Here is a 26,214-nt window from a genome sequence, read left to right as displayed (position 1 = left end):
GAGCACAGAGCCCAATTCAGGGCTCAATCTCAGGGCCCTGAGATCATAAACTGAGCCAAAATCAGGAGTTGGACACTTAACTGACAGAGCCACCCAGGTGCCGCTAAAGAAGTTTGGTAATTTCAAATCTTGATTTAGACTAGCCCTGTTCAAACCCTGGGGGTCAGTTGCTTCATAAGCAAGAGAGGAAATTCTGAATTCAATGGAGTCAAATTAATCAGTAATTTAAAGTGACTTTACATGGAGGGTGAAAGGAAAACAATTCCATTTTCTTTTTGTGTTTGTTTGTTTTTTTGTTTTCTTTTACTCACTATATGTGGCATCCAGAGGCATAAATGGCTATGTTCCTAAATTTACCTCTCCCTCTCCTTTGCAGGTCCAATAGTTCAGTTCCTCAACATCGATGAGCTTGATATGATTGCAGGGCAGAGGTGCCCCTACATGCCCTAGAACACCAAAACAATATGGCATTTGTCAGTGTTCAGATCAATTTCAGCACTAAACTGTTCCAGGCAATATAAAAATGGGGGATTACAGAAGGGGAGCAATATACCTTTAGACAGGCATTTGTCACAAGCAAGCACTGATGATTTAAAAAAAAGTTCTGGAGAAAAGACAGGCCAACCTCTGCTGGGCCTTTGTTTTGCATCTGATTCTTTTAAAAGCTAAACAGGCACCCCTGGCCCAGCACCCTGCACAAAGTCTGCAGGAGCTGGGGGGAGGGGTTGGTTCATACCCACATCAATCACAAAATCAGGATTCTTTTTGCAATAGAGTCCATATTAAATGCTTTTCCCCCTCTGTCAGACCCTTGATTTGGATCATAAAATACTGTCATCATTACTTTTCCGCCAGTCACCAGAATGTTGGCTAATGTGCATAGTAACCACCTAGAAATCTTGTTAAGATTTAGATTTCTGATGAGGCCTGAGAGTCTACATGTCTTACAGACACCCAGGAGATACTGATGCTTCTGGTCCACATACTATACTTAAGAGTAAAAAAGAAATAGAAGACAAGGATGAGATAACTCGTCCCTGAAAAATATGACCTCATATATTCCTGCTCATATATAATCCAACTGCACACATCTAAGTCATTTTATAGAAATTATGGTTGTTAGCACAATTCACTAGCGAGGTGGAAGATGGTTAAGCAGGTGCTGGCCAAGGTCCTGAAAGAAAAGTGAGCCATGCAGATGAAAACTGAGGTTGTGACACTGGTTTCTTTTTCAACAAGAGGCTGCCAACATTTATAATATTGTACAAAGAAATCTATCCTCTCATATGCAACATATTTTGCAAGTTTGATGATAAGGATGACTTAAAAAGGCAAAATCTCAAAACTCTTACATAGGAAAATGCGGAAGATGACAATAAGAGGGAAGAAAGTACCCAGAAAGATGGGGATACGTATTGAGTGGTCAGTAAATATGATGGTAGCAGTAAGAAAAAAGTTACTGATCCAGGACTTCAGAAGATCATTTTTGTAGTAAATTTCTGAGAGACAGAGACATCAAAGAATCTATATACAAGAGAGGTTTAATTCAGCTAGAATTTGGAGAGATAAACCTCAGAGAAAAATGCTTCTGTCTTTGATGTGATCAAATATGATTCTAATTTGGAATCCACCTATCATGTTTCTGCTGACTGCCTCAAGGTGTTCTGAAAATAGTATTGCATTACTATGCATATTTCTTTTCCACATGCATCACCCTGAGTTTTCTAGTGTGTAGTTGAGCAAATTTGAGGTTGAAGAGTGGCCCCAGACTCACAGAGGAAGTTGGTATCCTGAAGGATTTTGCTCAGTGTTGTTTAGATTCTTCCAGTGCCTGGTCTAAATTTGGTGATGGACAATACAGGGGCTACATATTGCTTCCTCCTTGCCCTGGAAGATGAGTCTGTTCACAATGAGGGCATGGAAAGGAGCTGCTCCTTCCTGAGGATGCTGTTGCCTTCTAGACATTAACATTATAGGAGACCCCAAAGAATCTCAGAAATGGCCCTTTAAGAAATAGTGCTCTGGTCACTATGAACTTGCCCTTCTTTCCTAAATCATATCTAATTCATGGCCTGTTCCCTTTATTCTAAAATAGGTTCCCATCTACAAAATCCAACATGCTGTTATTTACTGGTATTAAAAGCATTTTTCTACCTGGAATTATATACTGTGATCTATTGCTTCTTTTTTTATGACTTCTAGTTATCTATAAAAGAAGTGGGAAAATACTAAATATATTTGGAAAAGAATATGTACCAAAGAGAACAACACCCAGTATGCCACAACCCAGACATAACCACCATCAGTGTTTTTCTTTCTTTTCTGTCACTTTTTTCCTAAGTGCCCATGTAAGTTTGCTTTCTGTAAGGAAGTTTGAGATCAGCATGAGTCTTTCCCACATGATCTCTAGCCCATCCTACCTGAGGTCCAATCTCCAGGTGTGGTGAAGGTACATCCAGCTGTGCACTCAGTTTGGCCATAACCTTCATAAACCTTCAAACAAAAAACAAAACTACACTGTAAGTATACGTGCTCCTACATCTGACTGGCTGCCCTCTGCAGCTAGGGAACCTCCCATGGAGCATGTGGCTGTTCCACGCTGGGGAGAGTGGTGGGGGTGGGGGGGTGCGGGGAGGGAAGCCCCTCTAGGGGAAATTGAATGCAGACAACAGGTGTGGTTCCTTGGCTTGGAAGAAGGGCTATTTTTTTTTTTTCAGACACTTAGTAGAGAAGGTTATTTGGTTTGGGGGTGAAGATTTCTGACCTATTTTCAACTACTGACTTTATTTTTCTGACCTATTTTCAACTACTGACTTTATTTTTTGGATAACAGTATGGAAGACAAGTATTTTAAAAGTTACTATATGTTTCCCTTTGGCTCTGTAAAATATTCCTTTCTAGAGCCCCATGTGCTTGTAGGAATACACTATGTGTGAGAGTCTGCCTTTAGGAGTGGTCGGGCTATGTTGGTACAGAATAGGATGACAGTGAAAGGAGCACTGGCTTCTAAGGTATATAAACTTAAGCATGCACATTTATGAAACAGATACAACTACTTTGCATAAAATATATGAGTCATAGCCCTGCGTATGCAGGAATTTAATAAATATTAATTGAGTGGATAAATGAAGGAATGAATATTTTAGAGATGACAAAACCTATTTAACCAAATAACAAAACACCAATGGAGTTCATTCCCCATCTCGACAGCTCCTTTTCTGGGTTGGGAGATATTTTGCAGGTTGGAGAATGCAGAGATGCTGGCTCAAGTGCAGTATGGGTTCTCTAGAACAATGATGATCCATATATAGTTTAACTACCTTTTTTCTCAGAGTGGGTACAGTGGGTACACTTGGACTTTGCAGAATGTCACAAGAGCATCTTGGCTTTCACTGACTCTGAGCCTTTTTTATCCTCAGAGGAGGGAGCTTTTGTCCCACTCAATTCCTGCCCCCAGAATCTTTCTCCAGTAGAGACTGTAATGGGCTCTGCCCTGACACACATCCCATTGCCCCTAGGGAAAGCCACATGGAGACTTTACCTGGCATCCTAGAGCAGCCCGGAGGAATCCCAGGACTGTCGGTGATGCAGGGGCTGCTCCGGTGACAATCATCCTCACGCATCCACCAAGACTGGCCTGTGGGAAGAGAAAAGAATCTGCCACAGTTTGTGCTGCTGGAGATGGCGTATAGACCATGTAGGCCCTATCCAAGGTCAACATTCAACAGTTGGACTTTACCTTGCCATACGATAGGGATAAAAGAGAAGGTCTGAGGCTGCATACCACATGAGCTGAAGGAATCTCATCTCCTTTCAAATGAATCAATCCAATCAGCTTTGCAACTTGACCACAATATGGCCAACTCCTCTGTGTCTTTGGAGGTAAGTACCATTAATCTGTGTACTATTCTATAACTTTGGCTTTCCCTTCTTTAAAGTACACAGCTTTTTCCTCACTCTCCCATCATTTGCAAGTAGCCAAAACAATTACTTAGGACAATTTCTTCCCACTTCCATTGTAATGGCACAGCCTTTTCTCATTTTTAAATCAATACCATGCTCTACTCTATTTACTATGCACTGCAGAGGACAACGGATTCTTTTAAACACTTTGTTTCTGTAATTTGAGCCAAGAGAGTTTAAATATTAATTGTCTTAGCTAAAAATAGAGTAGTAAGAAAAAAACGAGTAATGCTACTAATTAGCTACAAATTCCTTGGGTATTTGTAGAGCCTGAAAACTTATATGGGGATACAGCAGTGAGTAATTCATGATTGGCCCAGTCCAGGACTAAACAGGCTCTGTTTAAAATATTCCTGGACAACCAGGACAGGGTTGAAGGAATAGGAAATAGGAAAGGAAAGGAAGATTCTTGGATACCTGGGTAGAACCTAGTGCTGTTGGAAAGCCAGCATAGCCAAGGCTACAGGGAGGGGCAAGAGAACCTTCAGGCCATAGGAATACCTGATGGACCTGGCCACCAAAGGGCAAAGTTGCCTGTGGAGGCCAGGGGGCCTACTTTCCAGGAGTCCTTCTTGCTGGTTGCCTTTTGGCAAATATCACACACATCCAAATAATAAAAAGGAGTCCTTTAATACTTCAATGGTAGCTTAAGCTTTGATTTCATGAGCAAATGAGTTATTTTATAAGATTACAGGCCACTGGAATAAGCCTCCCAAATTATTCCCTAAGACCACCTGGGTGTCACTTGTTCATTTTCTTACCTGAATCTTATTAAAGAAGAGTTCATCCCAGATACTATCATTCCTGATGATTCCACTCCGGACCTCAGCCTGCTTACGTTTTGCTGCAAACTCCAGGAGCCAGCGCTTTAGTCGTGTGTCTGCCTGGCTGAAGATCTGAGGAACAGAAATAGGAAGCAGCTGTCAGGCCTGTGTGTACTACCTTTAGACAGACACTCCTCGCCCGCCTAACCCACGAAGAAGGCAAGCCTGACCAACAGAGAAGCCATGCTCCATTTTGCCTCTGCGGGAGGTCAGTGGGTATGCGACACCCAGCTAAAGGTTAATCAGCATCTGGTCACATTGTGGGGATAGACATTCCTGAAGAAAAATCTCCTTAAATAAGGTTTTAGAGAATTGGAAGAAAACAGGAGAAGGAAGGTGAGAGTGAAGGAAGAGAAGAGGCAAATTCTAGGACCTCATGCCCCAGGAAGCATGGAAAGCCTGCCTGGGGCTCCAGATCCTGTCCAGACAAGCAGATGCACAGCAGCTTAGTCTGGCCAGAGACTCCCTATAGGGCTTACCTTGTCATACATCCGGTTCAGCAATCGAGGGACCACAGGGAAGATAGTGGGGCACAGAGCCTTCATGTCATCTGAGAGGAGACGGATGTCTCCCTGGAAGAAGCCGACACGTCCCCCATGGCAGTAGACAACAGACTGGAGGGAGAGGACAGGAAGAGAGAAGTCCCTCAGGGTAGTCACTCCTGGTTGTAGTCCAAAGCTCTGCCCTACATGGAGGGCACCCATGACCCCCTAACCCAGCTCTGGCTGCTGCCATGAGACACTCAAGAATACCATCTGAGATGCTCTCCCTTCCCATTAAGACCCACTCGGCATGGGGGTGAAGTAGCAAGAGACAGAGGGGAATCCTGAGTCTTTGGAAGATGCAGAGCAGCAAGGCTAAGTGGAGCCTACTCCCTCACACTCAATTCCCAAGCCCTGGGCAAGGACCTCCCTGGGAACTCAGGTCTTTCAGCTGTACCGCACCCTATTGATGGGTCCACTCTAGGTCTGTGGATTTCCCTCAGGGATACCTGGAAGGCTGTACAGTGCCCATGAGTACTGTGAGACACTGTTTATGTTGGCTGTGGGTGTTACTTGATGGAGGGCCAAAGGGGGGCCGGGATGATTCTTAGTGGGTTTAGGAATATGCCAGGGGCTGAAACATGCTCTTTTCTTTAATGTTCACAGCAACTCTACGAGTGAGGCAGCATTTATATCTCCATTTCACAGGCGAAGAATGCAAAACTCAGAAAGGTAAAGGGACTTGCCCAGAGTCACAAAACTAGCTCATAGTAATGAACTATGGCATTCTAATCCAGGTATGAAAAGCTGGAAAGCATGCCCTAATATACCAGCTCTCCTCCAAGTGAGACAGGAGAGGCTTAGAAGACACGGCTCATTCACAGGCTGGTCCCTTGAGTGACACATGCATGGAAAATTCTTTGTTTCCACAACCTTATGTGGAAGGTACCCGCACCCCCACCCCCACCTCCCACAAGGCCGGTCTCAGGGCCAATCATAACGCCAGTCCCATCGCCGGAGTGAGGGGTCATGACAGTTGGATCCCCCAACTTCACTGTCTTGTTTTCCTCTCCAGGAGTTCATGAGTTTTGGAAGTTATGGTATGTAAGTGTCTTGGCCATCATACTGCACAGAGTGTGAATAGTAAATCCTCTCTGAGCAGAGGCCATTTGCTGGGGCCTCTGTCAGCTGAGGCATATCCACAGGTAAGACAAGGCAGGCCTGGGGTCTTCCCTGGAGTCATACCAGAAGGGACAGGTCCGGTGGCCAAGGTCCCTTGACCCCTATGGTACCTTCTGAGGACAGGGCAGTTTAGTTCTACTTCATGGCACCAGTGACAAGTGACACCCTGCTAGGGTCCTGGGTTCTGGGCACAGATTGTGCCTCCCTGGAGCCGGGCCTTACCTGCACCATTCGCTCAAACATGTGTGCTAAAGGCAAATAGGAAATGTGCACATCCGCACAAGTGGGAGCCCACTGACTCTGTAAGAAAACAGAAGGAGCCCAGGCAAGGCCCGGTCAGTCAGGTGGGCGTCTTACCTGGATTACTCTCTCAAACATGTGAGCCAGAGGCAGGAAGGAGATGAGCACATCGTCCTGTCTCGGAAAGATCACTTTCTGCAGGTGACGGGCATGGGAGACAGAAAGGAAAGAAACACTGACAGGAAGACGACAAGAGAGTCATAAAACAATACAGAGAAAATGGTCCTGGAGGGGCAAACAGGAAGGGGGGGGCAAGGGGGGTGGAGGGAAGGGGGCAGAGAGAGGGGCAAGATGAAAGAGAGAGAAAAAGTGTGTGTGAGAGAGGGAGAGAGAGAGAGAGAGAGAGAGGTATATGAAAGACGCAGGAAGAAAAGAGGGAGAGAGACAGGGCAGCGTAGGAGGCGGAGTGTTAGGGCGCAGCCAGTAGGTCTAGGTTATCTGCAGAAGCAAAAAGCCCAGTGAAGCACACATAAACCAGCAGAGCCCAGCTCCGCAGGGAAGTCTCCTCGGGGGGCCAGGCCCCACTTCGCCATCTTCCTGGGCCACCTGGGCAGGGAGTTTGAGGGTCTCGGCTTGTTGGCACTTTCTGGTCCTTGTTCCAGAAAAGGGACCCAGGGCACCCTAGGTCTACACCAGTTGTGGCTGGGGTATGAACCCCAGACAAACAGATGGCAGAGCCAGGCCTCACAAGCCATGGCCTGGGGACAGGGCCTGTGGGGGAGGCTCAGAGGAAGGCCTGCTGTGCCCCCCAGCCCACTATACACAGAAGGGACTGACCTCAGGGACAGAGGCTGCTCTGGCCAGGGGGATGTGCACAAGGCCAACACTCAGGGGCTCTGCATTATGGGACTTCCCTGCCCCTGACCCCTTCACAGAGCCTTCGTCCTCCTGGGCTGGCTTTTGAATGAGCCTGGACAAGCCCCAGGAACCTGGCTCATGGCTCCTGACTAGGTTCAGCCACAACAGTCTCTCAGAGTCTTTTATCAGAATCTACCAGTACTCGGGGCATATACTCCATAATGTCATCAGGCATGAATGTGGAGGGTGATCTTTCTCCACAGCAGAGAAAAAGCCTAACTTACATGAAAAGGAACATTCCATTCTCCTGAAGGAAACTTGCAGGACTTATGGATACTCACCACTTGAGGAAAAATGTCCTTCCTTCTTAGCCGGTTATAAAATGTTAACATGTTTTTGTCAGGCCAAGATGTCAAGGGGTTTTTGTTTGTTTTTACTTTAGATTTACCTTTTTAAGTACAGTCTTACAAATTAGCAGTTGCCGTTGTTTCTCAGACTCTAGTAGTCCTTAAACACAAAATGAATTAAAGCCTGGCCTATTTGAAAAACAAGTTATTAAGGATCACTTTCTAAATAAAGGTATACATAAAACCACAGAAAGCTCACTTTTTTGCAGTTAAAAATGAAAAATAGGTTCACATGTTTTCTCTTTCTGGGATCTTAGCACTCTTAAAACTCAAATTGGCTATTTATGAGGTATGGATCATTTCAGAGTTTGGGGGGGGTTAAAGTGTTGCTCTAATGACAACAGAAACTCCTGCCTGGGAAAGGCAGCTCAGATTACATCGGGGAGGGGGGATAAAAAGAAAACAAATAAAAAGCCTCTGAGGCTTGAGAGTATCCTCAAGAGACACCTGCTTTAGTGAGTCTACTTTATTCACCTCTGTCACTTTCAGAAAGCCTGAGAAATCAGCCACCACGTTCCCATGGGTAAGCATCGCACCTTTTGGGTTCCCTGAAAAGAGAAAACAAAAAGGCAAATTAGTTGGAAGCTCAAGGGCCACTCCTTGAGAAGACTGTCCAAGTTGACAGTCCCACTCCATACTGCCCATCCAAGCCTCTGGCCTTCGTCTGCAGCCACTTTAGAGTCTTAGACAATGAATGCTGTGTCAGAGACGTTCATCCTATAGACCCTCAAAGCCCACCTTGAGGTCCCAGCAGCTTAGGACCAGAAGACAGGTGACAGTCACACAGCCAGGCTGTCCCAAGGCTTGACAGGCTGGCTACTTGTGGCCTGTGCCTTCCCCTCTCCTGCCTCTTGGGGAAGCACAGGCTCTCAGTTCCTAGTCTCCTCAGATACTGAGTACCCTGTGCTGCTTTCTGAGCTGAGTGGGTCTAGTCCCCAGAATCCAGCAGCCATCTGTGCTGTGCTGGCAGAGGACTTCCTTGCTGCACGCAGCACTAGGAAAGGCCCTAGGCTCAGGCCAGGCTAGAGGAGCAGAGCACAGGGGCAGCCCCTCCTGCCAGCTCATCAGCAAAGACAGGACACGGATATTCTCACTTTGTCTTGATAAGACCTTTCAGTACTGCTTGTAGTAACCCCAAGTCTGCTAGAATGACTCAGAAGACAGAGGCTAGATGGGGACCCAGGACACAGTGGGTTGGGAGGGAGGCCAGCTAGTTACCATTTCATGTCACAACATTCATGGACACAACATGTGCTGCTGCTGGACACAACTAACTGGCTTCAACTCCTGGCCTTGCCTGTCACTGCCAGCATAGCACAGGGAAGCCATCTGTCCTCTCTGTTCACTTACCTGTAAAATAAGGACAATGCCTACCTCATTGGCTTTCAGAAGGTCTAAGGATATAATCCATGTGCAAAAGATGTTAAATTAGAAGATTCGACTAAGACAGCAGATAAAACATTTGTGAAACTCCAAACATGAGGAGCCAGGCCATGAGCAGAATTTACCCGGTATATATTAAATACACGAATATGTTAACTTTGCAATCCTTACCCAGAAAGAGGTGATAAAAGGTCTAAGTGAACAGAGCTAAAGAGAGTATTGTAGTACATGCTACCACATTGTTCACTTTAAAATGTTTAATTTTATGCCAGGTGAATTTTAGTTCAATGAAGAAGGAGGAGGAGGAGGAGAGGGAAAAGAAGGAGGAAAAGAAGAAGAGGGAGAAGGAGGAAGAGGAGGAGAGGGAGGAGTTGAGGAAGGGGGGGAAGGGAGGGAAAGGGGGATAGGAAGAGGAGGAGAGATGGGGAGAAGTGGATTTGTGAGAAGAATTTCTTCAGAAAGAGCTACACAGTTCTAGACCCTGTCAAAGTGGGGAGGAATGAGGGATCTTCTTTCGGGGCCCAAAACCCAAGCTAACTCAAAGTTTGATCTGTTTCCTGCAGCTGAGGGTCCCAGTGAGAAATGTGAAAACTGTACCTACAAATAAATAATAAATCCCAGGGACTGGATATGGAGTGTGCAGAGGGAATATCAAGCTGAGAGGGTGGTGGTGGGAATGGTGGATTAAAAAAGAGAAAACCATGAGATTCCTAACTCTGGGAAACAAAGGGCTGCAGAAGGGGAGTGGGTTGGAGGGATGGGGTAACTGAGTGATGGGCATTAAGGAAGGCACATAATGAGATGAGCATTGGGTGCTGTACTTTGTGTTGGCAAACTGAATTTAAATAAAATTTAACAGGAAAAAAAAAGGCATCTTGTCCACAGGTCAGTGTCTGCCTGACTCGGGGAAGCAGCTGGGAACACCACAGGCAGAAGCTGAAGGGGAGGAGGGAGCAGATAATCAAGAGAACTCCTGTAAGTGGCCATCTCTCCGTTTCATCTTTCCCACTTCCTTTTTCTCCCTCCCCACTTCCACCTGGTGGGAGTGGACCAAAAGCCTCAGAGCTGGAGGAGGAGAAACAGCAGAGGGAGAGGGGACAGGCAGCCTGCCCCACCCCGCCCCGCCTGCAGCCAGCCCTAGCTGGGGCCGAAGAAATGGCAGTGAAGTGGACCCACTTGTGCTTTGGACCTGCAGTTCTGAGATCAGGCTGTCTGTGACTTAGGGACGCCCCCCTCCCCCAACACACAGCCTGATCCACCCCTAGAGGGGGAATTGACCTGGCAGTGATCAGAAAAGGTAAGTGAGGTGCCTGTTTTCATTACGGGGCAGAAAAATTCTGTCAGATGCAGGGGTCAGGACGGGCCCATCTCGGTCTGACCCAGGTATGTGATGGGCGGGGGTTTTAACAAGTGCTCTGGCACACACAACCATACTGCAAACTGCACGGAGGATTTTGGGGACACAGAGGGTTACAGGGTTTGAATAGGTAGCTGTTAAAATATCCTTCTTCTTTTAATGAAGAAGATCCATGGGATCCATTGCACCTCTGCTGGTCATCCTTTCATTCCAGCATCCTTCTTCGTCAAACCCAAGCCCATATTAAGAAGTGTCCCTGAACGATCCCTCATGCATAAGTCCCACAGAGTCTCTGGGCTCATGAACTATCCTGAGAGTATCACCTGGAGATTTTTACCTCTGGATTCTCAAGTTCTGGAAACTTCTAAGGAATACCTCCAAAATGCTAGGTATGAAATCAGAGCTCCTACAAAATATGATCTGATGCTATAGAGCTTTAGATCTGCTAAGCTGGCTGACTTGCTCATGTCTAATACAACCTCAGAGTGGATGGCTGAGAACCTCAAGAGAAAGTTGTCTTCATTAATGAAAATTGTCTGAAGCCTCCATTCAGTTCAGTCCACAACACATATAAGGGTAGCAGTCACTCAGGCCTGCTTGGACAAATCTTTTTCCTCTCCAAAATGATGAGAAAAGTTTATACCTTTTAGAAACAAACCTTTAGCTCCATCTGTGCCTTTAAAGTTGCTCAGTAGGGGGGGTAGTAGCTCTTTTTCTGCCCCCAGGATGAAAACACAGGCACCTCACGCCTTTTCTAGTCACCACCAGGTGAGTTTCACAGGGGTCATAAGTCACAGACAGCCTGAACTCAGAACTGCAGGTGTAGGTCGAAAGTGCAAATTGGTCCACTTTGCTGTGTCCCCAGCTAGGGCTGGCTGCAGGCCAGGCAGTCTGGCTGTCCCTTCTCGCTCTGCTGTTTTTTGTCCTCCTCCAGCTTTCTTACATGTACGAGTGAGGTTTCATAAACTTCCAATGAGTTACAGAATTTTAAAATGTTCCCAGAAATGTTCAAATGATTTCCTCAAGTCAGCCCTTGATGCAGTCCCAAAGGATGAAGGAGAAGCACATGTGGACAACAAATCCTGGGAGAAGATGCAAGGTCTGAGGTGGGGGGTAAGTAAGCCTTTGGAAAGTTCTGCTTGCTTCTCTGATTCCAGGACAAGTGCAAGCTTCTAGCAGCATTTCTTTCAAATGTGATATGGAAAAATTTCCAAGCTACTCATATGGAGGAACAGGTAAGCATTTCTCACTAGACCCATGGCAAAGTTAAAGAACCAATGTTTGCTCTGGCTTTCTCCTCTTCTGGTGCAACATGGGCTGGAGGTGCAGCTGTCTGGGCCCCGACATCTCAGCAGCATGAAGCCTACTACCTTCTACTGATAGGCTGGCCATCCTCCCATTTGTCCTCCCTCCAGCTGATGAAAGGAAAAAACCTCTTCGTTTCAGATTCTGCAACTGTCATTTGGGCTTTAGCCAACATTCCTGGGCTGGCCATCCATGGCTGATGTGCAGAAAGGCATTTCACTGGCTGAAGGTCTACACTGGATGGACACTGGCTCCAAGTGAGAGCAATTATGGGGGTCAAGCTAAGCTCAAGGTTTCTCCTACAGGGGTGGGTGGGAGTGGAGCTGGGAGCAGTGCCGGGCCCTCTGGCTGGAGGTTCCTCTGGCTGCTTGTTTCCACTTTCACACAAAGATAGGTTACAAAAGATGCCAGTGACAGAAATGCTCTGGGAGCTTTCTAAGGCAGAGTATTCATCTCCCTGCTAGAGGGTCCCAAATCTTCTTTTAGGATTGAGTCTTACTTTCATCAACCCCATATCCACCATTAAAAAAAATTTTTTTTAAACAATCAGACTTGAAGAGCTGGTAGGAATACAAATAATATCTCTAATAGCAGCCAGTTACTGAACACCCACGAATGTGGGCACTGTGCTAGGTGGGCATCTCATGCATGGCAGCTCAGTTATTTCTTAAAATAGCCCATGCTACAGATATCAGCTAGCTTCATCTAATATCCAAGGAAATGGGGGCTTAAGAGAGGTCAAGAAATTCTCCTAAAGCTGCACAGCAGGAATACTGAGATTATGTCAGTATGATGCATATGGTCGTATAAGTCCTGAACTAAATGGTGTAAAGCAAACACGTCAAGGAGAACATTTTCCCAAGATCCCACCTCTGAGCAGCCACAGACATAAGGCTGATGGGTATCTACATACTCAGCTAATGGACTGCAGATGGCTGAGTTTTGATGGGTGTCCCCAATCAGCAGAGACGAGACGCCTCCCCCTATACTTCCTCCCCTTCTTCTCCAGACAGGACATGTCTCTTTCCTAGTGGTACCTGGAAGCCTCCTCTCTCCTCTAATCTAAACCAAAGCTTTGTAGGACACCTGGGTGGCTCAGAGGTTGAGCGTCTGCCTTTGGCTCAGGTTGTGACACGGGGTCCTGGGATCGAGTCCCACATCAGGCTCCTTGCAGGGAGTCTGTTTCTCCCTCTACCTGTGTCTCTGCCTCTCACTCTGTCTCTCATGAATAAATAAATAAAATCTTAAAAAAATAAATAAATAAACCAAAGCTTTGGGGGCTTGGCTCCACTGAACAGCACTTCCCTTTCCTCTGTCTCCAGTGGCTTTTTCTCGATGCCACAGAACACTTTCAGGGGTTTCCAGGAAAATAACATGAGCCTCATCCCCTCCAAGCCTCTGTCAGCTCCACTCTTGCTCTGTTGTTTCTTCAGAGCTAATTTGTTTTTTACTTAAACTGTCTCTTACAGCCTAACATACATATAATAAAGTGCCCAAGTGAGTGTCAGCATGTCTTTTGGTGACATGGCCACCAAACTGAAGGAATTGTCCACACCTGTTGAAATCACAACCTCACCTCCCATTCACTGCTCATTCCACTGCATCAGCCTCTGCATCCAGCCTCCACTCTATGATTAGCCTTTGCCAAGAGCACCAGCAACATCCTATGGGCAACAGCTTAGCCACTGGATAATGCTGACAGATTCTATTCTGCTCTAGCATCTATCTCCAGCTGTCTCCATTTGAAACTCCTGCCCCTATCACTCCTCCCCTGCCAGTGTTTCCAGATCCTGTCCCCAGACTACCAGTCCCTCAGTCAGCTCTCTCTCAAAGCAACATTTTCTTTCTTGCAGCCAATCCTCTGCATATGCTGTTCCCCCTGAGAGTGCCCTTCCTTCTATTCTCCTCCAGCTACCACTCTTTCAAGACTCTGCTCAGATGGACTTCCTCTGAGAATCCTTTCTGTTTTGCTCTTCCGACCTCTTGGTGGCCCAGTGCTCCATGCACCCTGGGATGCAGACCCTCGAGACAGTGACCAAATTTTACTGAACTGCTTGGTGATGTGAGCTGTGAGCTCAAGAAAACAGGGCTCTGGCTTATCCATCCTTGTGACCTCAGCCCCCAGCACTAGGTCTGATGCATAGTGGATGCTCCATAAATAAGCTGAATGAGTCAATCTATATAAATAAGAAAAAGAATGCTAAAAACATAGATTGAGACCACTGTATTTTCTTCTCTGGGAAGACAGAGTACATATACTCATAGGACAGGTCTTAATTATCATTCCTGAGGCCAAACTTCCTAAACTGGACTATGTTATACCCACAAGTTGTCTTTTTTGGGAGGAGAGGGTGTCAGACTCCAGTCCAGCTAAAAGTCATTTTATGAATTTGGAATAACGAGGGATCCCTGGGTGGCGCAGCGGTTTAGCGCCTGCCTTTGGCCCAGGGCGCAATCCTGGAGGCCCGGGATCGAATCCCACATCGGGCTCCTGGTGCATGGAGCCTGCTTCTCCCTCTGCCTGTGTCTCTGCCTCTCTCTCTCTCTCTCTCTCTCTCTCTCTCTCTCTGTGACTATCATAAATAAATAAAAATTAAAAAAAATAAACCTCTAATTTAAAAAACAAATGAATTTGGAATAACGAATTACATAACCATCCAGTAGCCATCCCTGAGTATAGACAAACCCCAAGCTCTCACCTCCTCCAGGACCTTGTTGGCCTGACTATAGGCTCCAAAGCACTGGCTTATTCTAGGAATTTCCACAGATGTTTCCATCACATACCAACAAAAAAAATCTTCCCAGAATGATTCCACCAGAATCCTGAACCAAATATCAGGTTTAGATCATATTTTCCATCTTTCCTCACTGAAAGAACAGTGTAGCTCTTGATGAGCCAGGACGCTCAGTATGGAAAGGAAGCTGTATGCAGGCTGTGATGCCGAGGACATGCAGGGCTGATGTGCTTGACAACAGGATGGCTACCAGAAGCAAAGCTCAGGCTAATGCCAGGGAAATCCAAGTACAGCCAGGCAGGGTGATAAGAGGTACACTACATCCTCCAGTTCTGCCCTGGCACCAGCAACATCTCTAGAATGGAAAGCTCGGGCACTAAATCACCACTCGTTGGTCAGGTTCTGTACGTCCCACAACTTCCATCACACAGAGCTTGGGCAGGATGGCTTAGCTTCCAATTGTGATTTCATGGTCTGGAAAAGCACTAGACATGAGGCCTGCCCTCTCCAGCTGGGTGACAGCACATTTTTGCACTGTGAAGTTCTTTTCCAGATATGGGGCAACATCAAGTGACTCGTTAAAAGCCTAGGGGAGCGCTCCAAGGGCACAGGTCCAAAGCTAAAGGCCACAGTAGTAACCTGTTCCCCAGCCTTGGAGAGACAGGTCACCAAAGTTTTACGTCATGAAACTCATGACAAAAACCAATGTTAACCTGAAGGGCATTTCTAAATTCCAGGTTGAATCTAGATGTCAGCTCCTGGGGAGCAAGAGCTATGCTATTTCTTTTCTGACAAAAATTAGCAATGTGGGGGGAAACCCCCAAACCCACTTAGTTAATGGCAAAAATCCATCTTGATCCAATAAGGTCATGTTTATCATGATCCGTCCTCATGGAGAGTCCTGCTTGTGGGGCTGGTCAGGATCTGCCAAATGACTAAGAGGCTAAGTCTGCGGGAAGCATGGAAAGCCCTGGTTTGCTGTAAGCCCCACTAAGAGCTAACATCAAGGCAGGCCAGTCCTCAGTCTGGAAAAAGAAGGCTGGAAATTCCTTGACCATTTAGGGAAAAGACAAGCAACTTTCCAAGTCAGTAGATGAGATGGAGCATTAGCATGGGAAGAGCACTGGGCTGGGCGTTGTGGGACTAGGGCACAAGTCCCCTACCATCACCTACTAGTGGCATCCACACAGGACCAGCCCCCACATCTGCATGCCTCACAGGTGGTGCTGAGGCCCTAGCAGCTCAGTGAATGGGTGAGCAGGGCACCGCAGGCTGTGAAGTGCCATGGCCCTGACTGTGTTCCTCGTGTGCTTCTTGCCCCCCAGCCTGCCCCAGGCAGCCTGCCTTGGCTGTCCCTGCAAACACCACTATGTATACTCTGTCAGCACCAGGCACGGGGTGGTGTTATTTCTGCTTATCCCTGTCCTGACAGCCATGTCCATGGCAAACCAGCCCCATGCTGCAGAGCTTTGGCACCGCCTTTTCACACACCATCCCCTCTCCTATTCAGCACTTTTAACCACCCTCATTACAAGGCGAGGAGCTGGGCAGAGTGGGTGGCAGCGAGGTTAAGTGACTGGCTTGTAGCTGCCCAGCTAGTGGTGGAAGTGGGACTTTGGGGCTCTCGGACACCGAATCCCACACCTGTTCCCCAGTCCCTGACACAAAGGCCAGGCAGAGGCAGGAAGTGGAGGGGTGAGAGCTGCTTCTCAGAGGGGAGTGATGGGACTCAGCTACCCAGCCCTTCTGTGGCCCCAGCGCCGGGGGATGGCATCCCCACCTTGTACCTCCCGGTCCACACTGTCCATCCATGTCCAGCCACCTGTACTGCCTCCTGCCGAGCACTGGGGGCAGCAGGAGGGGCCCGCCATCTGTAGCCAAGCACAGGACAAGGCTCAGCCCAGGCCATGGAGTGCACCAGAGACCCCTGCATCTGCCCCACCAAGGCTGTGGGGAAAAGGCTGCAGGTGGCCCTGGCTGATGATCTGGGTGCCTGTGCTCACCTGTTGTGCCGCTTGTAAAACACACAATGGAGAGGTCGCTGGGCTTCGGGGGCTGCAGAGTTGAGAAGAAGTGTGCGTTAAATAGACCCAGTATGGCCAGCCAGGGCCCAAGAGCCCTGGGCCCCTCTACTAGCCCCACTGGCCATGTGTAGGTATGGGGGTCTGTGTGGGTACATGTGCACACCCCTGTGTGCTGCAGTCAGAGAGGCAGGCTGGCAAGTCCCCAGGAAAGGGGGAAAGAGGCTGAAGAGACCTACTGGATGCCTGGACATCCATCTGTCCCACTAACCTCTTACCTGGTTCTGCTGCTTCCTCAACTTGAATCTGAGCTGAATTCTAGATGGGATCAGGCTGTAGTGGCCACATTCAGGCCTCTAAAAGAGACCACACCTTTCTAGTGGATGTGATCTGGTTCCACCCTTCCTTCCTACTTTCTTCCAAATGTCTGGGGTTAGGCTTGGGAGGAGAACACGTGGCCCAGGAACTGAGCTTCCCACTGTGTCACCAAGACTGCTCTGCGTCAGGCCCTTGCCCCTGGCACTGGACACACAGTCCTGGGGTCACTGGGAGGAACCTATCGTGTCTGCTTATATGCAGAGGAGGTGACATGAGCTGAGAATGAGGGACAGGCCAGATCTCTCCAGATAAATGGAGGGTGGGCTCCGGGAGAGGAACTAGCCTGGCCATTGGCAGAGGTCAAAGAAGCAAGAGCATGCAAAGGAGTCGGAGAATAGTGCTCTAAGGCCTTGTATGGAGGAGGTGGGTACATCCCAGGGCTACCCGTGAAGGGCCGGCCTACGTAGGACAAAGCTCAGGGACAGGTAAGAAGAGTGGGAAGAGCTGAGCTGGAGGTGAGAAGCCTTGTAAGCAAGCTTAAAACCCCCACAGGGCCCTCCCAGGGCCAGTGACTGTCACTGGTGACTTAAGCCCAGGCAGTATCACTTTGGGGTGACACACAGAAAAATTCACAGAGCAGAGATGAACAAAGACAGCAGACATCAAAAGGCCACTCAGCCCCAGAGTTCATTTCTGGTTGTGTTGCTGCTTCTGCTCACCCCATCCTGACAGAGTTCACTACCTTCAAAGAAAAAAAGAAGCCTTCCCAAAGAAGCCTTCCTAGAGAACCTAGACTGGCCAGGATTGGCTCCCTTTTTTCTCACTCCTAAATGTCAGACTCTTGTTGTAGGCCCCTTTCTAGACCACTCCCCATACCTCCCCACCCCCGCCCCCCGCAGAAGTTCTGGTACATTTCCCAAGCTGCTCATAGTGGCTGCTTATTAACACAAGGGGGCTGCTCTGACCTCCTATCAAGCCCCTGGCATGGAGTCTATGAGGATAAGCCCTGCTCACCATCTTGCTCAAGAAAGACCCACTGGCAGATGAGCTTACCACAGGAGCATGATGATTCTGTTGGCCACATTCCTGGAAGAGAAAAATCCTATTTTTAAATGCTCAAAAGCTCTTATCAATCAACACAAGCAAAAAACCTAAAAAATCAAAATAAACTCAGCATACTATTCCCTGCCCTTGTACCCAGCCTAGAGTTCAGGAGTCCCTATTCAGACATAGCCCATGTGGAGACCTGAGTGGTCTCCTCAAATACACATCCAGGCCTAGGCCATCCTGCACATTACAGCCAAGGTGCTCAAGGCCCAGGGCAAGGCTAGGCACTGTGCACATGCATAGTTGGGGAGACAGCTTGAGGTGCCCACCTGGACAGAGTGGCTGGGTGACCTGGACTTCTAGATAAATGGTCAGGGCTAGAGGGGCAGATGGGAGTTGCCACTGTATATGTGACCCCAAAAGCCATGAAAGGGTACAAGTGTACAGGCATTACAAGCATAGTTAGAAACGTACAGGCATGCAGGAGGACAAGTGGAGAGCCCAGGGGCCTGCATCCAGTAAGGTATGGTTGGGGTCAACTGCAACTGAGCAGAGTGTGAGTTCTGGGAGGCCAGGATGGCCTGTGTCACTCCAGCAGGCAAGCTGCCATCAAACCCACACCTCCAGAGAGGTCACACACAGAAAAACTGGTTCTGCTGGCCGCTGGGAGTCTCAGACACATTGGAAGAACCTCTCAAAGACTCTGGGACCTCATGTCTATACTCCTCAGGTTCAGACAGGCTGATGGTTAGATGGAAAAAAGGAAGCCCCAGACACGACATAACTCTGGGGCAGGCTGGTACCGTCACCCACGTGTTGGAGCTGTGTCATTAGCTGGGCCAACAAACTGAGCCTGTGGCCGAGAGGATGCCTATGGGCACCAACTCTACCACCCTCTGCCAGCCCTTGTGAAGCCTGTTCTGTTTTGACCCTGAAGTACTCTGATGGCCTAAGACATCCACCCCAGGGCATGAGAGGGGCAGATAACCAGCAGCTCTGGCTCACTGGCCCAAGTAGCTGTGGCCCAGTAAATAGCCCAGGAGCAGATCCTCACCTCCACAGCTTGCATGGACTTAATGATCACCCCGCACTCCTGCCCTCTTTCTTTCAGAGCCTCCTCGAACGGTTCCATGATGATGATGAGCTTGAGCCCCGGAGTCTCCTTCCTCTCCACATGTTCTAGCAGAAGCACGGCCTTCTGAGGCTTATCCACCACCACAGTGCTGATGTCAGCTGAAGGGACCATCAGGGAAAGTCAGGCTGTGACTGTGGGTACATGTGCCAGGCAACAGAACTATGGACTTTGTGTGCCAAAGCTTGTGTATAAAAATGCATAAGAGAGGCCATGTGGGCCATATAGAGTGCTGTATAGAGAGGAAAGAGCAGGGAACTTGGGAGAAACCAAGGGCAAAAGACCAGGGAATTTCCTAGAGCAGATTCCAAGCATTCCTTTGCTTTAGGATCAGGCTCCGTAATCTCAGATCTGTTTGAGATATTTGCTGCACCCCCACCTCAGGCAACTGCCCCCAGCTATACTAAGCCTCAGAGACTTGGAAGCCCATGTGGGGGCTGACTTGGAAGCCCATGTGGGGGCTGGTAGCCCCTTCATAGTAGCCAGGCCCTGTGTAAGGTGTCTTTCTGGGAAGTCCAACCAGGGAAAGCTACCTCAAGGGCCAAAGTGGAGAACGTTCTTTGAGGATGGAAGTGAAGTACTTACTTACTAGTGTCAGACAATTAGTATAACCTAATGGGGGGAGGGGAGGGGATTCTAGGAGCTGGCTGCCAGTGGCAAGAGGGGGCAGTGGTGGCTCACCTGTGCTGATGATGTAGCGGATAGCACCAGGGCCCAGGGTGTCATAGAGTGGGACCACCACCATAGAATACGTGTAGCAGGCAAGCTCTGCAATGATCCACTGTGGAGACACACAGGTCTGGGGTTGGGAGAGCACAGAGCTGATAGGAGGGCTATACTGCCCTTATGCCCAGGCAACCAGGGTACTTGTTCTGGATCCTACTGAGAAGGTTCTGTTCTGGCCCTCTCTGTGTGGCAAGGAATCCATGAGGCTAACTAGTTGTGCCTGCTTACCCACAACCTTTGGATCATGCATATCCCCAAGGAATTCTAGGACTCCAAACAGCCCAAGTGTATATAATAGGCTTGCATGGCCTTCTGCCCTGGGTCATTCTTCCCCCATGGCTCAGAACACAGCTTTTTGTGGGACTGGGTGGTATGGATGGAGCTTGGCTGGGATTTCCACTCCTGATTAGGGGCAAAGCCAAGCGAATGAGGGGTGGCATGGACTAACTAGATCCATTTTTCCTCTTATCCCAGGCCCTACAAACAGTGGGAGCAGGGCTGTTGTATGATATTCAATCCCCCTACTCCACTGATACCTCCAAAACTTTAAGGCAGATGCTTACCTCTGGCCGATTTTGTGCAAAAACGCCAATAAACTGATCCGTACATGGTTTACAATTGTGTTGGAGAAGTCCAGACCCTAGAAATTCAGCCCTGTCGGCCACCTGCACACAGACATGAGGAAGTGATAGAAAGCAAGGACTTTTGGCAGGGGAGGGAGATCCCCAGGTATGGATTCCTACAGGTCTGAGACCTCCCCAAGTCCCATCCCTGCCCAGGTCTGCTGGAAGCCCTATGAGGTTGCTGCCGGGAGTCTGGCAAAGAGGCCAGGCAAAGAAATAAATGACCCTCTGAGACCTCAGGGGGCCCTTGGGGGCTTGTACCCACAAGCCCCCAAGGGCCAGATCTACATGAGTCGACAGGGTGGGGCCTGTCCTCCATCACTCACCTCCTGGTAGGACAGCCACTGATAAGGTTGTTTGGGCTTCCTGAAGCCAAGACAGGGTCCATTCCCTGCAGAGAGATAAGCAAGCCTTGTACCAGGGAGGATGGTAGGGTGGGGTGTCACCTGCACCTGCTCATCAGACTCCTGAATGGACATCCCATACTGTGGGGTTGCCCATGAGTCAAGTGAACTGCTCCTTAGCTGCCCCTCTAACCTGCAGAAGCCCAAGAAGGCCTAAAGTACACAAGCATGACACATACTCAGGAATTAGGGAGGCCCAGAAATGTGGGAGGACACATTACCAGTTCCCACCATGACCTGTGTGATGCAGCCGCAAGAGGACACAGAGACCTGGCCATGAGGCAGAAGCAGAAAATTGTCTCTCTGGAACCATTTTCTTTTGCCCCATACCCTGTCTCACCCAGACATCTTAGAGGCTCAGGTTCTGAATCATGCCAACCAGTGGCCTGACAGTTTGAGGTTTATCAGGGGCTGCCCACAGGAGATATAAAGTATGGGCTGAGAGACAGCTTAAGGTCAGGCAGTCTGAAGTTCTAGAACAAAGCTGAGGTCAGCCCTTTGGCCACATAATGCAGCTATTTATCTGATGGGGTGAGAGAAGGGCCAAGAGTGGCTTTTCTCCTCTGATCCTGGGCACCACCCACCTCCCAGGCCCCTGGTACCTTGTTTGCCCACCACAACCTTTGCACCCGATCACTCCCTGCCACAGTGCCTCCACATCCCCACAGTCCCTCTCACCTGAGATGCTAAGCCCACGGCGGAACACCTGGTACATGGTTCTGGCATCATCATAGTAGTGGGTGAGCAATTGAGGGCCATCCCCGATCACAGATCGCCGGGCCCCACCACTGTCCTACGAGCCAAGCACAGGCCAGGGAAGCTGGCTGAGGCAGGCAGAGGCATCAGGAGAGGGCACCAGGGTGCATCAGGCTGCACATAGCTTGGATGCACACCAGGGCCACATGGCTGGGGCTGTGACATGCTCTGTATGCATTCATACACAGCCTATACATAACACCTGGACTGTACACACACAACCTCTACACATGTTCACATACAGCCAGCTTGTCTACACTAGGCCTGTATGCACCCACACTCAAACACAGTTGGCTCACACACATAGGCCAGTACACTGATCTCCCATATAGGCACACAGTACCTCAACACCAGGTTAGCACACACAAAATGTACAGAATTTTAGTTACTGTTCATATACACCTCTGGTTCACTCATTCAATGGAATGGGGAGTGTTGGCTACAGTCAGGCTACCCTCTGGCATCAGGATCAGCCTGCCAAGGTGGCTTTCATCTCATTTGCTGCTGCTGCTGTGCCCCTAGGTTAAGAATCATTTGGGTGCCAACCATCATTCACATAATAGCGTGAATTAGTGTGTGTACTGGCTGAAGATACCTGTCTAGGCACGCTCTTGCCCATGCCACTTGATCCTTCCATAGCACAAATTGGCACTGTGTCTCTATACTACTAAAAACTCAAAATAAATCCATGCTGCCCTTCTCCAGGGTCCTGGCCCATGGACCTTTGTCCTTATTAGCCTCTTCAAGTGAGTTATAATTATAAGTTTACCAAAACAGTCTAGTACTTTCTCTGTGTCATCTTACCAAATCCCTACCACAACCTTAGGAAATGGGTGCTCTTTTTATTACCCACCTGGCAGTTGAGAACAACTGAGGCTCAGAGAGTTAAGAAACTGCCAAGGACCATATAACTGGTAAGAGGCATGGCCAGCCCTTCGGGGCTGCTGGTCACCAAAGGCCATTCTGGAAACCACTCTGCTAGCCCATGGGTATCCCTTCTGCCATCTAGACACCCCATGTGAATCACCATTTCCCAAAGCCACCAGGTACAATTTCACATACCCCCACCTTTGCACACATCATTACTGGAAAAGTGCCCTGAAGATGCTCATCCTATCTAGACCTGCATCCTCTCCTACCAGGCAAAAGTCTGGTATGCTCATGGTTGCCAAGATGCACCATCAATAACAAAAAAACAGGATGCCAAACTGTGTGTGCAGCGTGACAGCATTTAGAAAGAGGGGCAAGGACACCTGGGTAGCTCAGGGGGTTAAGCATCTGACTCTTGATTTGGGCTCAGGTTGTGATCTTGTGAGACTGAGCCCTCCTAAAGGGCTCCATGCTCAGCGGGGAGTATGCTCAAGAGTCTCTTTCCCCATGCCTCTGCCTTGCACCCCCCCAAAGAAATACATAAAATCTTAAAAAAAAAAAGAAGAAGAAGAAAAGGGGGGGGGCAGATACTATCCATTTGCTCATGGACGGTTCTCTAGGACAGAAAACTTGTAGGCAAGGGGAAGAAGGTAGAAGCTTTTCAGTCTGTGACCTTTCATTCTTCTGAAGCGTGCATATATTCGAAATGAATAAAGTTTAAGAAAAAGACAATTTTTAAATTTCATAAGCTTAAGAAAAAAAGAAATCTCACTAGTCCTTCTAGAATTAGCCTGGGATACCCTTGTCCAGGCTGGGCCACAGCACCTCTTCTCCTAGGTTACCCTCCCTGTAAGTCCATGTGCTCTGGGAAGACGGGGCCATGGGGTAGGCTCAGCTCTGAGTCCCAGCTGTAGACCAAGGCTGGGCACAGGATGAGCACAGAGTGGGCACAGGGAGACCAAGAGGGGAGTTATCTGGCAGCTCCCTGAGAACCTTAGGTTTTCTACTGAGGAACCAATGATCTAAGGCTTCCCACCCAAGAAGCTGGCAAACTAGAGGTCTGGTGTAAGGCCACGGTCAGGCTCTGCCCAGGGCTCAGTTCCTAGGAAAGGCAGAGGAGCATCTTGTAGGAGACCCTGTTCAAGGCCCCCGGTGGCGGTGGTGGTGTGGTGGTGGTGGGGTGCTTACTGCTAGCTGCCAGGGGAAAACGAGTTCTCCGCACCATTTGAGGTCAAATCAGCTACAAGTTTGGCTTCTACCTTCAAGATGCCTCTGTCCACTACGTCCCACAGCCCTGCTGCTTCCACACTGCTCACCTCCACTTCCTCTGACTGCATCAGGAGGTTGCATGGTGGTTGTAAGGCCTTTGGCCGGTGAGTGAACCAGTAGGCGAGGATGGCGGCCAGTGCACCCACACTCACGAGGGTAGTGGCTGAGAGGCTGCGGAAAAATTGGCCCAAGTCACCCAGCTCGGGCAGCCGCAGCAACCTCAAGATCTCCTGTGTCTGCATTTTCTCCAGAAGTGAGAGGATGAACTCTGTAGGAAACAAGAGGCAGGTGAGAGAGAAGACCTGAGAGTCCCTCCCCTGTCGTTCCATCTGTCTTGGATCACAAGCGACATCGTGACCTTGGCCAAGCCCTGGCCAAATACACTGTTGGGCAGGCCCGGGGCTAGTTGGGGTGTACCATCTCCTGGTGCAACACAGCATATCCCAGAAGCTGGCCTCCTAGAAGGGCCTTTCCAGGTGACAGGCCAGAGCCCTTAGGAGTCACATTTGACAGGCAGACATCCAACCAGTTTTCCTGAGACCCACAGGCTCAGGCCCCAGGCCATGACTGACAGATGCTTCCGTATCTTGCAGAGGTCAGCATGCGCTCTGACAGCTCTGTACGTAAAGCTTCCTGAGCCCCAGGGTCAGGGTGCTCTGCCTCTCCTGTGTGGTCATACCATTTGGCTTATCTTTGCTCCCAGAGTATGAAGAGCACAGTGACCAGAATGAGTGGGGTGAAGGGGTGCCTGGTCCCCCCACTCTATCTCAAAGCTCCTGGCCCCAGGCTCCAACCATGAGGGAGACAGAGAAGGGAAGGAGAGTGGAGCCCCCAACCCATCCTGACAGACACCTCTGGCCCTCGTGACATAAGGGCGGTGATCTATCTGGCAAGGGTCCAGTGAGTGATACAGCAGGGGTCCCCCAGGTCCACATCCTGATCTACCACAGGCTCTCCTTAAAGAAAAGTTGGAGCCAAAGTTTTGCCAGGGCCAGAGGTGATGCTGGGGCCAACTTTCTGAGGGAACAGCAGGGTTACCAACAGCAACGGGAGTGAGGTCAAATACAGCTCCCTGGTCCCAGATTGCTGACCGCTGTGCACTGTAGCTCCGCACTGCCACTGACCAAGTACCAAGAAGCAGGGGTGGCCCCATCATGAACTGGGCCCTAAGCTGTCTTCCCTGTGAACCCATCTGCTAATGTCCCGAACAAACAGAAGCAGCATAAGGAGCACGTGTTAAACTGATGGGAAGGGAAAGGAACCAAAGTGCAGAGAGAAAGGGCTCAGCAGAATGCTGTGTGTACTCAGGGTGCCGTGCTTGCCTACCACAGCCCGAGTGGACACAGTGAGCCTATGAGGAGACAGAGTGGATGCCCTGGGGTGGGCAGGGGAAGCATTTCTGTAGGAAGCACTAGTGACTAACTTTGGTTCAGAGAGTAGGTCCCAGGGGCTACCACGTCCTCCCGATGGCCGCTAAGTGAAACAGTGTTAGCAGGGCAGAGAGGGCCAGCTGGGCTCAGGGGTCTGTACTTCTCCCAAGACTGACCAGGCATTGGATGATTTATCCTCACTACGGCTTCCTCAGAGCCACTGCCCACTAGGATCTGAGGCTACCAGTGCCACAAAACATCTCCAGGTCTGCCAGCCTGATGAGGGCTGGGTAGGCTCCCAACTGCCCTGCACTATCTACAGCTGCTCTCCTTACTGGCCTTCTACCTTTGGAAGCATGGTTGTGGTTTCCCTTCTTGGAAACCAGTGAGAATCCCAACAGCAGCCACTCTACAGCCACAGGAGATGAACCAAGCAGCAATTGCCTGACCTCTGAGAGAGGAGACATCTACTGAAATTCTGACAATAATATTTGTACTAAACTGTAAGAGCACCACACCAGAGATGAGGTCAGTGATGTGCAACATCATTGCAGAGAAAACAGGCAAATATTGGTTCAAATTCCTTCTCCTTTACCTATAAACTACACAAGGTTGCACATAACCCATCTCTCTGGACCTCCCGTTGTCTATCTTTAGAGTGGGGATAGTATCACTCAGCCATGTACTCATACTGTATCTGGCTGGCACAGAGGCATGCCACGATTAAACAGACAGCTAAGAGGTGCTGTCAGACCGGGGAGGCTGCTCAGTCCAGGCAAGTCTAAGCACCAGGCAAAGGTGATCCCTGGCGAGTGGCACAACTTGCTGTCTGAATCCTGGTAACACTCATGAACCACCCATGGACTCTGGGTGCTCCCTGGGGAGCAGAGAAAGTAAGCCCCCAGCCAGCCTGATCATTTTCACTGAGTTCCTGAGCTGGAG

At 49.0% G+C, this 26,214-nt stretch overlaps 1 protein-coding gene across 4 annotated transcripts in view; it reads right to left on the bottom strand.

Moving 5' to 3' along the window:
• ACSL6 (acyl-CoA synthetase long chain family member 6) overlaps positions 1-26,214 on the bottom strand; it is a 57,938-nt gene that overhangs the window by 16,674 nt on the left and 15,050 nt on the right. For 3 of the 4 annotated variants that reach the window (XM_041764336.1, XM_041764334.1, XM_041764337.1), the window contains 15 exons: positions 23,950-24,170; positions 21,686-21,800; positions 20,930-20,994; positions 20,544-20,645; positions 19,936-20,035; positions 19,177-19,355; positions 18,129-18,161; positions 16,740-16,791; positions 8,431-8,504; positions 6,809-6,886; positions 5,267-5,401; positions 4,725-4,859; positions 3,542-3,637; positions 2,421-2,493; positions 358-446 (listed from right to left, as the gene is read on the bottom strand). In XM_041764336.1, coding sequence (XP_041620270.1) covers positions 358-446; positions 2,421-2,493; positions 3,542-3,637; positions 4,725-4,859; positions 5,267-5,401; positions 6,809-6,886; positions 8,431-8,504; positions 16,740-16,791; positions 18,129-18,161; positions 19,177-19,355; positions 19,936-20,035; positions 20,544-20,645; positions 20,930-20,994; positions 21,686-21,800; positions 23,950-24,144 — 1,521 coding nt within the window. In that variant the 5' untranslated portion in view covers positions 24,145-24,170. Of the gene's footprint in view, positions 1-357; positions 447-2,420; positions 2,494-3,541; positions 3,638-4,724; positions 4,860-5,266; positions 5,402-6,673; positions 6,752-6,808; positions 6,887-8,430; positions 8,505-16,739; positions 16,792-18,128; positions 18,162-19,176; positions 19,356-19,935; positions 20,036-20,543; positions 20,646-20,929; positions 20,995-21,685; positions 21,801-23,949; positions 24,171-26,214 lie in introns of all 4 variants that reach the window. The other variant, XM_041764335.1, reaches the window with a different exon arrangement.

The sequence above is a fragment of the Vulpes lagopus genome, chromosome 7 (assembly GCF_018345385.1).
Source record: "Vulpes lagopus strain Blue_001 chromosome 7, ASM1834538v1, whole genome shotgun sequence".
Classification (NCBI taxonomy): domain Eukaryota; kingdom Metazoa; phylum Chordata; class Mammalia; order Carnivora; family Canidae; genus Vulpes; species Vulpes lagopus.
This window is presented reverse-complemented; position numbering and strand designations above follow the sequence as displayed.